We start from the raw sequence: 12,760 nt of genomic DNA, 5'->3' as shown, positions 1-12,760 counted from the left end.
CCCATCACTTGTCACTTGGGACAAGTCACTTGTACCCACGTTGGTACAACCTCCTTTCAGGTAGTTGCAGAGAGCGATCAGGTCTCCCCTGAGCCTCCTCTTCTCCAGGCTGAACACCCCCAGCTCCCTCAGCTGCTCCTCACAGGACTTGTGCTCCAGACCCTTCCTCAGCTCCGTTGCCCTTCTCTGGACACGCTCCAGCACCTCAGTGTCTGTTTTGCCATGAGGGGCCCAAAACTGAACACAGTACTTGAGGTGCAGCCTCACCAGTGTCCAGTACAGGGGGACAATCACTGCCCTCGTCCTGCTGGTCACACTGTTCCTGATACAAGCCAGGATGCCATTGGCCTTCTTGGCCACCTGGGCACACTGCTGGCTCATCAGCTGCTGTCGACCAACACTCCCGGGTCCTTTTCCGCCGGGCAGCTTTCCAGCCACTTGTCACCAAGCCTGTAGCGTTGCAGGGTGCTGTTGTGGCCCAAGTGCAAGACCCAGCACTTGGCCTTCTTGAACCTCATACAATTGACCTTGGGCCATCCACCCAGCCTGTCCTGATCCCTCTGTAGAGCCTTCCTACTCTCAGGCAGACCAACACTCCCACCCAACTTAGCCTAGTCTGCAGACTTACTGAGGGAGCACTTGATCCCCTCATCCAGGTCATTGATGATAAAGATATTGAAGAGAGCTGGTCCCAGTGCTAAGCCCTGGGGAACACCACTTGTGACTGGCCACCAACTGGATTTATCTCCACTCACAACTCTCTGGGCTTGGCCATCCAGCCAGTTTTTAACCCAGTGAAGAGTGCACCCGTCCAAGCCATGAGCAGCCAGTTTCTCCAGGAGAATGCTGTGTGAAGCGGTGTCAAAGGCTTTACTAACATCCAGGTAGACAACATCCCCAGCCTTTCCCTCATCCACTAGGCAGGTCCCCTTGTCACAGAAGGTGATCAGGTTAGTCAAGCAGGACCTGCCTTTCATAATCCCTGACTGGGCCTGATCACCTGGCTGTCTTTTACATGCCACGTGATGGCACTCAGGATGATCTGCTCCATAACCCTCCCCAGCCTTCTTCATAGACAGGCAGATAGGTAACAATCTTTTCCCTTATTTTTCTTTCTTTTGGCGGGGTTGGTGGTTTGATTTCATGTGTGGGTTTCATTGTTTTGCAAGGTGTGCAACTTACGTGCTTTTACAATGGTATGATGTAAGTCAAGGTTAGATGCTCAATCTGAAATGTGTCCTTTGCTCTTACAGAAGAATATAAGAACTAGGATGGATGCAGAAAGATTCAGCTATGTCTTCTGAAGGGAATATTTATATTATGGGTATCTTCTTGTTAATCTGATTGGTATTGTGTTTTCCTCTCTTTCTCTCTATGATTTTTTTTTTTCCTTTAGGCACTAGATGGTTTCTTCTTTGTAGTGAATCCAGAAGGTAATGTTGTGTTTGTTTCTGAGAATGTGACACAGTACCTAAGGTACAACCAAGAAGAGCTGATGAACACAAGCATATATAGCATCCTGCATGTAGGGGACCACAATGAATTTGTCAAAATCCTGCTGCCAAAATCTTTAGGTATATACCTTTTCCTCATATCATATCATTACTTATTTAAGTTTGGTTTCATAAATCAGTGTTTCAATAACTTAACTTAATGTCCTTCCACTACTTACAGTTTCATCATATTTATTTTTAATGTATATATAGGCTGTATGAATGATTAATACTATTCTCAAAAGCATCTTCCACTCTTTTCAGATTCTTTGTTAAAATTACTCTTAGTAACTCATGTTAACTGGTATTTTTAATGGATCTCCCGAGTGAATCACTGAAAGACAGCATTAGCTATATGAACTCTCTGTTAGTTCCCTGTCTATGCCCGTTATTCTAAGAATTGCCCAAGAAAGGGGAAATATAAAAGAAAAATCAGAAAACTCGTTATGCTAGAATTGTTATTTCAATATTTACCCTTATGTTTCAAAAACTGTTTTTGTGAGTTGCAGCCATTTTTACATTTATATTAATATTGGTTTTAATGCCATTGGTTTCTGGAGGAGGTGAAAAGAAAGATAAAGTCAATACTGGGCACCTCATGTACTCACAGCACTTATAAAAATATTATGCAATTCACTTCAGCATTTTATAACTTTATTTATAAACCCCTGATGTAACACTTTTAATGGCTAAACCCCATAAATTACTGCCTTTATTGCATTTTATGACTGAACAGGGCAAGTGAAGAGTATTTTAAACATGACCCTGCTATTTCCTTATGTGCAGTTACATTAATTCGCTCTGACTGATGTCCAGTACCTATATTTGTGCATGTCAGGATTTTGTTTCCTTTTTTAATTGTCTTAAGCACTGGGTTAGGCTTTAGTTTTATCCAGCACTGCACGCACCCAGGTCATCCTCACCCCTTCAGTCTTTCCCACTGTAGCTTACCCTATATGTTTCAATATATTCCCAATCGTATTGCTTCCTGTTTTTATAAATACCTATTAATTTATTTTCTTTCTGTTTCTAATACGGACACAGATTTTTATGCAACGCTGCTGTCTCTTTTGTATTAACCACTTTTAAATTCAGTGGACAGATCGTACATACTGCCTTATTTTTTCCAGGCATATAAATTCACTTTTCACTGTGCTATATAACTTGTACATGCACCTATATTTAGACTTTTATCTTGCTTTTCTGCTATGTTGTTATAAGTCCCTTGAAAAATACAATGGCTGAGCAAATTAGCTGTGCACTTAAAATAAATGAATTTTATAAATTGCCTTGCTATACGCTGGTTTGGGCTCTAATATTAAAAAGAGGTTGTTGTTGTTAAACAAGCTTATTTCCCAACCACTTTGCAAAGCACCTTGATTAATTTCCTGTGGATAAGCAGCAGAAATGACTGTTACCAGATTTATCTCACTGCATGATCTTTGCTTTGCTCAGTGAACGGGGGATCTTGGTCTGGTGACACTCCTAGGCGTAATAGCCATACCTTTAATTGCCGGATGCTGGTAAAACCTCTTGCTGATTCTGAAGAAGGCCATGATAACCAGGAAGCACATCAAAAGTACGAAACTATGCAGTGCTTTGCTGTTTCTCAACCAAATTCCTTCAAGGAGGATGGTGAAGGTAATTACCGCTTTCAATTTGTGTTGGTATTTTCTCTTTCCATGCTGTTGCGGGATAACAGTTTCAGTACAGTTGATAAAGGTAAAGTTGATAAAGTGGCTTCTGGATCCTGAAAATGGAAAAATTGTATGGTTTTTTTCTTTATCATTTAACTGTGCACGTGTACTTCCATCTTGGCTTATGAATGTATACACTCGCATGCACATATCTCTTCATAGAATCACAGAATGGTTTGGGTTGGAAGGCACCTTAAAGACCATCTAGTTCCAACCCCCCTGCCATGGGCAGGGACACCTTCCACTAGACCAGGTTGCTCAAAGCCTCATCCAGCCTGGCCTTGAACACTTCCAGGGATGGGGCATCCACAGCTTCTCTGGGCAACCTGTTCCAGTGCCTCACCCCCCTCTCCGTGAAGAACTTCTTCCTGACATCTAATCTAAACCTCCCCACTTTCAATTTAAACCCATTCCCCCTTATCCTGTCACTACAGGCCCTTGTAAAAGGTCCCCCCTCGGCTTCCTTGTAGGCCTGTTAAACCAATATAATTGAAGTTGAGTGTAACTGTTTACATTAAAGAGAGATCCTAGTTTTATATCACTGCAATTATGAGAAGAATGTAGCTGACTGGGAGGAAAGTTTCAATGGGCAATTTTTGAGTTCTTAGAATTTGATGACAATTGTGGTTCACCATTTCCTTTACCATTTACTACTTCAGCAGGTAAATTTTCTCAGATTGTATTGTCAGTATTCAGATAAGTAAAACCGGCTTATTATGAAGCTGCTTTCTCAGGGACAGCCTTTGCGGCATGTTTAAGAAGCGTGGCTCACAAGGTACAAAATGTTGAGTGTTGAAGAAATGTGCTCTCTGTGCGCGCAGTATATCCTTTGTGATTACTTATGTCCTGAGTGGTTTGAGCTGCTACAGGTAAATACATAAACATGGGCCATGGTGGAGTCCTCGGTGTAACTTTTCGTCTAAAAAGGAAAACAAACCCACTTCTCCTGTGTTGTTTAAAGTTGTAGGAAATAATGAAAATGTAAAACCACTGAGTTCCATCTGTCCTTTCATTGGTGCAAAATCTGTTCTTTCATTCCAAAAAGATTTAAAACATTTTTTTTAAATACTTCTGAATTCTTTGCGGAAAAAAAATCTTCCTCTTCTATACAGATTACTGAAGTAACGTTTTGCTTTAAGATTTGCAGTCTTGCTTGATTTGTGTTGCAAGAAGAGCTCCAATGAAGGAAAGACCACTTCTTCCCTCATCAGAGAGCTTTACTACTCGCCAGGACTTACAAGGTATGGTGAAATAGAAGATTTTCATTCTTTTATTACCCCCTCGCTCCCTCAAAGGGGATGTTGCTCTAACAAATGTTTTTTCTAACATCAGGCAAAATAACTTCACTGGACACAAGTACCATGCGAGCAGCTATGAAACCTGGCTGGGAGGATTTGGTGAGAAGATGCATTCAGAGGTTCCATTCGCAGCACGAGGGAGAAATATCTTTTGCCAAGAGGCATCACCAGGAAGGTTAGGTTTCATATTTTTAGCACTTGCTATATTTAAACTGTTTGTCATTTGGTTGTGTTTTCTTTGTTATGGAACAGTCAAGGGTTACCAGCGGTCCCCTTTTCAAGCTGATTTGCCTGAAAGACTGATACCTCTCTAGAGAGGTTTTGCACCTTTCTCCTGTTTTTTTTTTTAGCCCACTTGTTATAACTGTTCCATATTGGAGGGTGTTTTAACTCTTCAAATTGTCACAATTCTTTTCAAAAGAAAGACCCTTGCATGTTGCCCACCAAAACATTCACTACCCATTATTGTTCAGAACCTCAGCTCACACATTGCAGTTCATTGACCTGTATTCCTTTTTTCTACAAAAATGGACTTTTACTGTCACATTTCCTGTGAGAAACACTCAGTGTGAATTGCCAAAGATGCAGCACTCGTGCTATCTGGAAACCTACATTGTCGTACCGTATCTAGCTGATAAGTGTTAACAGGATACACCGCAAGCACATCTACTCAGTCAAGATTATGGTAGGTAAGATGTAGGAGAGTACTGCACTGAGAAAGGTTCCCCATGAGGTTTCTGTGATCTTTTCTTTTCATAAAACCCTAATACTGCTAATTCTAGTAACACAGATCCAAATTACTAAAAACAAATAACCATTTATAGTCCACAGGAAAGTCCTTTCAAAACCATTGGGGAATAACTGGAACATTTCCAGTGTAGGAACATCATCCTTCGGGTTCGTGTTTGTAGAACAGGGTTTACAGCTGGTCTGTAACAAATAGTTGCCATGGTCATTAAACAACTGGCATGCCGTTTTGGAAACTAAATTGTAACTGGAATCTCAAATTATTCCACCAAATGCACACACACACACAAAATGCTTCAGTCATGCAGCATTAGTTAAATATTCTTTAACGTATTTTGCTTTCACAAAACTTTCTGTTTTCATGTTGGGAATGTGGGGTCACAGACATACTGTGATATTTTATGCAACAGTTTTTGGGGTCTGTGCAGTAGGAGTTCTAAAAGTTCACAGCCTTATGCTGGGATTTCAGACAGAGCTGAAGAATGTAATGTGCAATTAAAGTTACAGCAGGGGTTTAGAGAGCAGTTTCAGGTGAGGACCTGTCTGTGCCAAAGCTGATTTAGGAGTTCCTGTTAGGTGTCCAGCCTCTTATTACTTCAGTCCCCTTTAAATGATTCCTGACTTAATTACCACCTCCTACATCCAGTGCCGAGGTTTGAGTGGGTCCTCTCTAAGCTATCTGTGGAGTGATAAAAATTTATGTGTTTTGAAGTTTATACTATATTGTTTCGCAGGAAAGGCTGAGGGTCATCCTGTAAACTAGAATTAGTCTAAATGAGGGAGCTCTTCTTGTGGAAGTGAAGAGAGCAAGTGGAGGAGGGAAAACCTCTGGAATTGCTTTGATGCAAAGGATCCAGCACTGGAGAGGAGTAATGGCTAAAATATTTCCTTCCCCTGCCCTGTAGCATGGAGAAGAAAAACAGGGCATATCTTGGGCAGTAGCATCTTTGCATATGACTGAGGAAGGCCTTGCATTTTTAAAGTCATTATGGCTTGAGAATAGAAGCAAAGAAAGTAACAGTCTGCTATATGTAATTCAGCGTTACAGTGAAAAAAAACCCAAAACAACCCTCCCCAAACAAACAAACAAAAAACCCCCCCCAGCATTAGCTTGATAAACAATAAAAACCACAAAGCTTTCGAATTAGCTCTCAGTATAAGATGCAAAATATATGCTAAGTTTTTATTGGCCAGAGTCAGAAAAATAGCATTTCCTCAAGAGGAATACGGAAACATTCTTGTTTGCTTAAAGAATTAGTTTGGAAAATGATTTAAGTAGAGATTTCACTTGTATCCTGTTGGCATTGAGTACTGGAATTTCCTGATGTGGTATATGCTAAAGTTAAGAGCTTTGGACCTTCTGGTGCCCAAAGGTTAAACTGAAACAATGACATACCTAACAGTGAAATTTCGCTTTGTATTGTTTCACAGTTGTAGGTTTTTGTTTTTCTTTACGTTTTTGCTCTGAAAACCCCCTTCTGGTTGTTTAAATTGTGCTTCCTGTTTTCTCACTGCCTAAATAATACTTTAAAACATTGCAGAACAATATATAGCAGTGGGGTGGGGGGGAGGAGTGGAGAGGGAAGGAAGGCAATCGTAACCAGTCCTGCAAGGCTGAAAATCTGGTAGCTCTGTAGAAAAGACTATTTAATAAAGCCACAGTCAGAAAACTGTGTCATTTCATTACAACAGGAAATATTAAAAGACAAGCAACGAAGTGAAGATCAGATGATACTATTAATTTAAAAAAAAAAAAAAAGGGAAAGAAAACCAAAACCACAGAAAACATGCATGGATGAAAAAATAGGAAATTAAAAGTATTTGGTATTTGCAGTGCTTCATTTTTATTTTTCCCTAAACAGTTATATGAAAATTCTGAAGTTAAGTATTTCCCTCCTGCCGTATCTGCAACCCTAATGTAATAACTTCCAGAAGATGATTTTCATTTTTAATTAAAAAAAATCACAGAGACCTGCAGAAGTTAGAGAACTGAATTTGTTGAAGTTCAGATTTCCACTGAAAACTTAAGGCTGCAGAATATGTGCATTGAAGTAAACCCCAAACCTGAAGTGCAGTCGTATCTAACACTGGGGATAGATAGCACAGCCCCAGTTTTGGTTTACGTAATTGTATTTGTAATTTGTTTGTATTAGTTCTTTAAAAAGTAGTAATTTCTTCTTCCAGCTCTTCTTATTTCTAGTTGTTCCCATGTAAGAGATATATGTACTTTTTTTAAATTAAAGAAGTAGTGAGAGTAACTGTTACAGGATAATTTAAACAGGCAATAAGGAGGAAAAGATACAGGCTAATGGAAACAGATGATCGAGACACTGATGGCAGTTCTATTTATCATGGTGATGTAGATGATAGAGATGAAAAAATGCATGAGGAAGAACAGGAGTTAGACACCTATTCGGTGAAATGGACACTGAGGACTTCTTAGTCCACTCCCAAAATATTCTGTATTTTGTAATACCTATCCTGTTACTGCTGTTGCTCCTTATAGGTTGTCTTTTGATCACCTTACAGTATGTGGGATCCTTTATTTTACATGCCATCTATTTATTTTCCAAACTTTTCTTTTTTTTTAATGCATTATCTGTGGTATCTTCTAGAACACCAGAAGCTGAACAACTAAGCTGCCTGTACTATAGTTTCTCATTAATTTAATTCTTCTCTTATTTTGTTCTCTTGCAGTGCTGAGGCAGGGACTAGCGTTTAGTCCCGTTTATCGGTTTTCCCTGTCGGACGGCACTATTGTTTCTGCCCAAACGAAGAGCAAGCTCATCCGTTCTCAGACGACTAGTGAACCTCAGCTTGTAATCTCCCTGCATATGCTTCACAGGTAGTCCTCACTGGTTTACTACATCCTCGCTCTGCAGAGAGGCAGGGAAAGTAGGAAGTTGCCAAAGTCAGTAGATGGTGTAAGGCTGGTAGACGCTCAGTTGACCTAGGACTGATAGCATGAAAACAAAATAAGGTTCTGAAGTCAATGCTTACAGCAGGAAAAGCCTGTAAGATTATTACAGGACTCGCAAATGGCATGCTGGATTGTCACATCAAGATCTTCCATTAAACATACAAAATTTCCTTTAACCTCACGTTCTTAATTTCAGTATTTTAATTTCCTGTATTTTGCATAGTAGACACAAGAAACTTTCCAAATGTAATTAAATCTAGAAGGCTTTGAAGGATTAAATTCCTGTAGTTCACAGTCAATCATATGGTGAACCTGGGTCTTCTTTAAATAATATTGTTATTAGAACTGCATTTTAGACAAACTGCAAATTTTAACTCCTTGTCTCTCTTCATTCTTTGTCTTTTCTGGTGCTTGGAGTAATGGCTTTCACATGTCCAGTCCTGAGAAATGCCACCATTAGTAATTTTGTTTAAAAAAGGCACAGGCAATAATTTGTTAAAGTCAAGGAGAGGTAATCACTGACCTCATAACTTCAACATAAAATTTGGATCAACTCATTTTATGTCCTGGCATATTTGTGTCAGATTTTGTTTCAGGTTTTATTTGCTGATTCTAAATATAATGCCGTTTCCCTATATCCACAGTAACACTTTTTTGAGAGGAAGAAAAGAGCTCTAAACATAACTAAAGCCAAAATGATTTTACAGAGATTGTAGATTTGGAAATTGACCTGACCAAAAGCTGTCTGAAATTGGTTTTGTTTGGATTGCTGCACAGACTTAGTATTTCATGAGGGGCTAAGTTTTAAATTTAAAAAAACACCGTTAAGTGAAAAACGGTGTTGCAAATATTCTTGCCTTTTTTTTTTTAGCAAATCACTGGTACTATTGTATTTGTAATAAGGTTTTAAATAGCCATCTCTCTTTTTATAGCTTGCCACCTTTGCCTTTACACCTAAAGTAACAAATGCAGAGTAACAAGGTTCACTACTTTGTGTGCTTCAGTTCTTTCACTTCTCATGCTTTAGCAAAATGCAGAGTTTTATCTGCTCTTATCCTGCGTAAGGAGGAATGGTTTTCGTCTCATCAAAAATACGTACTGGGAATGTTCCATTAGTATTTGGTTTTGGAAGTCCAGAGTTGATTTGATTTTTCTCAAAACCTCTGGGTTTTTTTTCCTTCCTAATCTACTTGGCTCTGTCTCTTTTGTAGCTTTTAGCATTTGGGAATATGTCTGATTTTTCTGATTTAAGTTTTAGAACAGAAGTAAGAAGTGTATCACATCCTCCCGTAAACTAATTAAAATCTGCTGAGGAAAAGAGAAGTGACCTTCAGGTGCTCTCACAAGAGCTTTTTCTCTCTCTGTGTCTCTCTTCTGTTTCCTCTGCCTGATAGCCTACATCTCTAAAATATGAGTTTCAGCTCGCATGTATGTGCTCTTTTTCTTTCTTCCCCTCTTTTCCTAGACGCCCTTGGAGGACTGGATTGCTAACAGACTGTTCCCGTTCTGAAGCAGTATCCAGTAGTTCTCTTGGCTCACATGCTGTTTTGGAGCACTATCAAAATACTCGGGCAGTGTAGAAATGGGAGTTTTTCAACTTTCCTTTCACTATGAACTTGGTGGGCAAATGGCCCACTCTGGGCTTGTGGTGGGGCTAACTCACAGAAATCCACAACTCCAGCAAGCAGCTGTCCACAGCTGTCTTCTAAAACATGAATTTGTTTGGGTCATAGGTTTCAGATGAGATTTCTGTCAGTTCTAGACGTTAGCTCTTGCTGAACTGTAGAGAAGAGATATACCTTAGAGTGTCTGAAATTGTAACCTATCTGCATTCCTAATGACTGTCATTTAAATGAGGCATAATTTTGGTTTTCCTCTCTTCCACTGATTTGTTAATGAGGTACTGAAAAACCATACTGTTAATGTGCAGCCCTGTTGTGAGTTGCACATCACTTTCGTCAAATTGTCAATTTGTTTTTAATTGTAAGTTTGTTGTGTTATTTTAGTGAGGTTTGGGGGTTTCCTGCTTTTTCTGTAATCTAATCGCAAGTTGGCCACTGTCATTTTAGCTAATGGGTTTTTTTCTTCCACTTGCCACATAGAGAGCAGAATGTCTGTGGAATGAATCAGGATTTGACTGGACAAGGAATGGGGAAGATATTGAACCCGATTAGCTCCAGCAGCCCTGCCCATCAGGCCATGTGCAGTGGGAACCCAGGTCAGGATATGACCATCAGTAGCAATATAAATTTTGCCATAAATGGCCCAAAGGAACAAATGGGCATGCCAGCAGGCAGGTTCGGTGGTTCAGGGGGAATGAACCATGTGTCAAGCATACAAGCATCCACTCCTCAGGGTAGTAACTATGCACTAAAAATGAATAGCCCCTCACAGAGCAGCCCCGGCATGAACCCAGGGCAGCCAAACTCTATGCTTTCCCCAAGGCATCGTGTGAGCCCTGGAGTGGCAGGAAGCCCTCGCATCCCACCCAGTCAGTTCTCCCCCGCAGGAAGCTTGCATTCACCCGTGGGAGTCTGCAGCAGCACAGGAAATAGCCATAACTACACCAACAGTTCCCTGAACGCGCTTCAGGCCCTCAGCGAGGGCCACGGCGTTTCCCTAGGATCCTCGTTGGCTTCGCCTGACCTAAAAATGGGAAATTTACAAAATTCCCCTGTGAGTATGAATCCTCCCCAGCTGAGCAAGATGGGAAGCCTGGACTCCAAAGACTGCTTTGGACTATATGGGGAGCAATCAGAAGGTACAACTGGACAGGCAGAGAGCAGCTGCCATTCGGGAGAACAGAAAGATAACGGTGATAGCAACATGCCACCGGTTGTCAGCGGCGAGAGACCGGATGGACAGAATAAGCTGCATGACGGAAAAAGCCAGACAAAGCTCTTACAATTGCTGACCACCAAATCAGATCAGATGGAGCCTTCGCCTTTGTCCAGTACCATGGGAGATGTTAACAAGGACTCCACGGGAGGGTTGCCTGGGTCTGGTTCGGCACATGGAACCTCGCTCAAGGAGAAGCATAAAATTTTGCACAGACTATTGCAGGACAGTAGTTCTCCTGTCGATTTGGCCAAGCTCACAGCAGAGGCCACAGGCAAAGAACTGAACCAGGAGTCCGGTAGCACAGCTCCTGGTTCGGAGGTGACTGTTAAACAGGAGCCAGCGAGTCCTAAGAAGAATAATAATGCACTACTTCGCTACTTGCTAGATAAAGATGATACTAAAGATATTGGTTTACCAGACATACCCCCAAAACTGGAGCGGTTGGACAATAAGACAGACCCTTCCGGTAGCACAAAATTAATACCTATGAGGACGGAAAAAGAAGAGATAAGCTTTGAGCCTAATGAACAGGTAAGCAAATCTTTGCATTACATGGGAATGGGGTGTTGCAGGCCTGCATTCCTCCCATCTGAATTTTTACCAGGCTTCCTCTAAAAGTAATTTCTTGACACTTTAAGAGGCTGTTACCTGTCTCTTGAAATCCAGTCTTCACTCAGTTTTCCACTTGGCGTTACTAAGTTGTGATCATCACTCCATCTAAAGGAACAGACTCTGCCTGGGAGGAGATGGATATGGCAGGGGCTGAACGCTGGGGAACCTTTCCCAGCTGGTAGTCAGATAAAGAGAAGATACTTCTAACTGTTGGTTAATGCTAACTTACTGACAGCTTTTCCCACAGGCTGCACTGTTGGGGGCTAGGTGGGCTCTTGACCTAGCCCACCATAGCATCTACACATCTCCCACGTAAAGCAGGTTTGTGCTCAAGGCCAGGAGCTGTTTGAAAGTTCTGGTACTAACTTTGCATTACTGGTCTTTCTGCTATACTTGATCTGCAAATTAAAATCAAGACAAATATACTTTCCTTGTTTCTGTGCCAATTAGGGGATTTTCTTGTTTTTGAGTTTTTTACTTTACAAGTTTTTATATTCGACCCCAAATTCCCGTGGATGATTAATTGTTCAGGGCAGAGATCGTGTCTCCCTCTGTAAGGTTATCTGCATTACCTTCTGCATTCAGAATTCCTCTGTGTTCTGCGTGTGATTGTTTGTCGCTGCGCTGCACAACACGCTAATCGACTGCGTGTTGTTAGGACCTGTGCTAAAAAGTGTTATTTCATGGGCTTTCGTGCAAAATTCACTTTTAATAAGCAGCAGGTTCACATCACCCAGAATCTTCAGCTTTCAGAGCTTTGCAGGAAAAAGGGACACGGCAGAAGCAATTTGCCACTTCAATATGACTGTTTATTTTATTTATAAAATGGGTAATTACAATGTCAATTTTAGTATAAGGAATTTTCTGGGGAGTTTATAACTAGCTGGAGTTAATGGTCCTTAGCTTTGTCCTACGCTATCAACTCTCCCAGCTGATCATTAATCCCTAGGCAGTGCCCTGTGCGTGAAGCCTTAGTTTGTAAATCACGATCAGATCTACCGTGCAACTGTTTGTGACTCTCTCATTCACAGCCATATCCTTCACTTTTAAAATATTGTGTATTTTTAATGAGCAGGCTGGGTTTGAACTTGTTTATTTTTGTGGATCTATTGTATTTTTATTATTGTACGTATATAACTGTTTATATATATT

General features: G+C 40.8%; 1 protein-coding gene across 1 annotated transcript in view; it reads left to right on the top strand.

The window, feature by feature from the left end:
- NCOA2 (nuclear receptor coactivator 2) overlaps positions 1 to 12,760 on the top strand; it is a gene marked incomplete at its 3' end in the record, with an annotated part of 122,846 nt that overhangs the window by 80,829 nt on the left and 29,257 nt on the right. The window contains 6 exon segments of the mRNA XM_010159610.1: positions 1,397 to 1,574; positions 2,949 to 3,134; positions 4,330 to 4,431; positions 4,523 to 4,663; positions 7,933 to 8,080; positions 10,258 to 11,527. Of these exon segments, the coding sequence (XP_010157912.1) occupies positions 1,397 to 1,574; positions 2,949 to 3,134; positions 4,330 to 4,431; positions 4,523 to 4,663; positions 7,933 to 8,080; positions 10,258 to 11,527 (2,025 nt within the window).

The sequence above is a fragment of the Eurypyga helias genome, unplaced genomic scaffold (assembly GCF_000690775.1).
Source record: "Eurypyga helias isolate BGI_N326 unplaced genomic scaffold, ASM69077v1 scaffold3079, whole genome shotgun sequence".
In the NCBI taxonomy this organism is placed as follows: domain Eukaryota; kingdom Metazoa; phylum Chordata; class Aves; order Eurypygiformes; family Eurypygidae; genus Eurypyga; species Eurypyga helias.
This window is presented reverse-complemented; position numbering and strand designations above follow the sequence as displayed.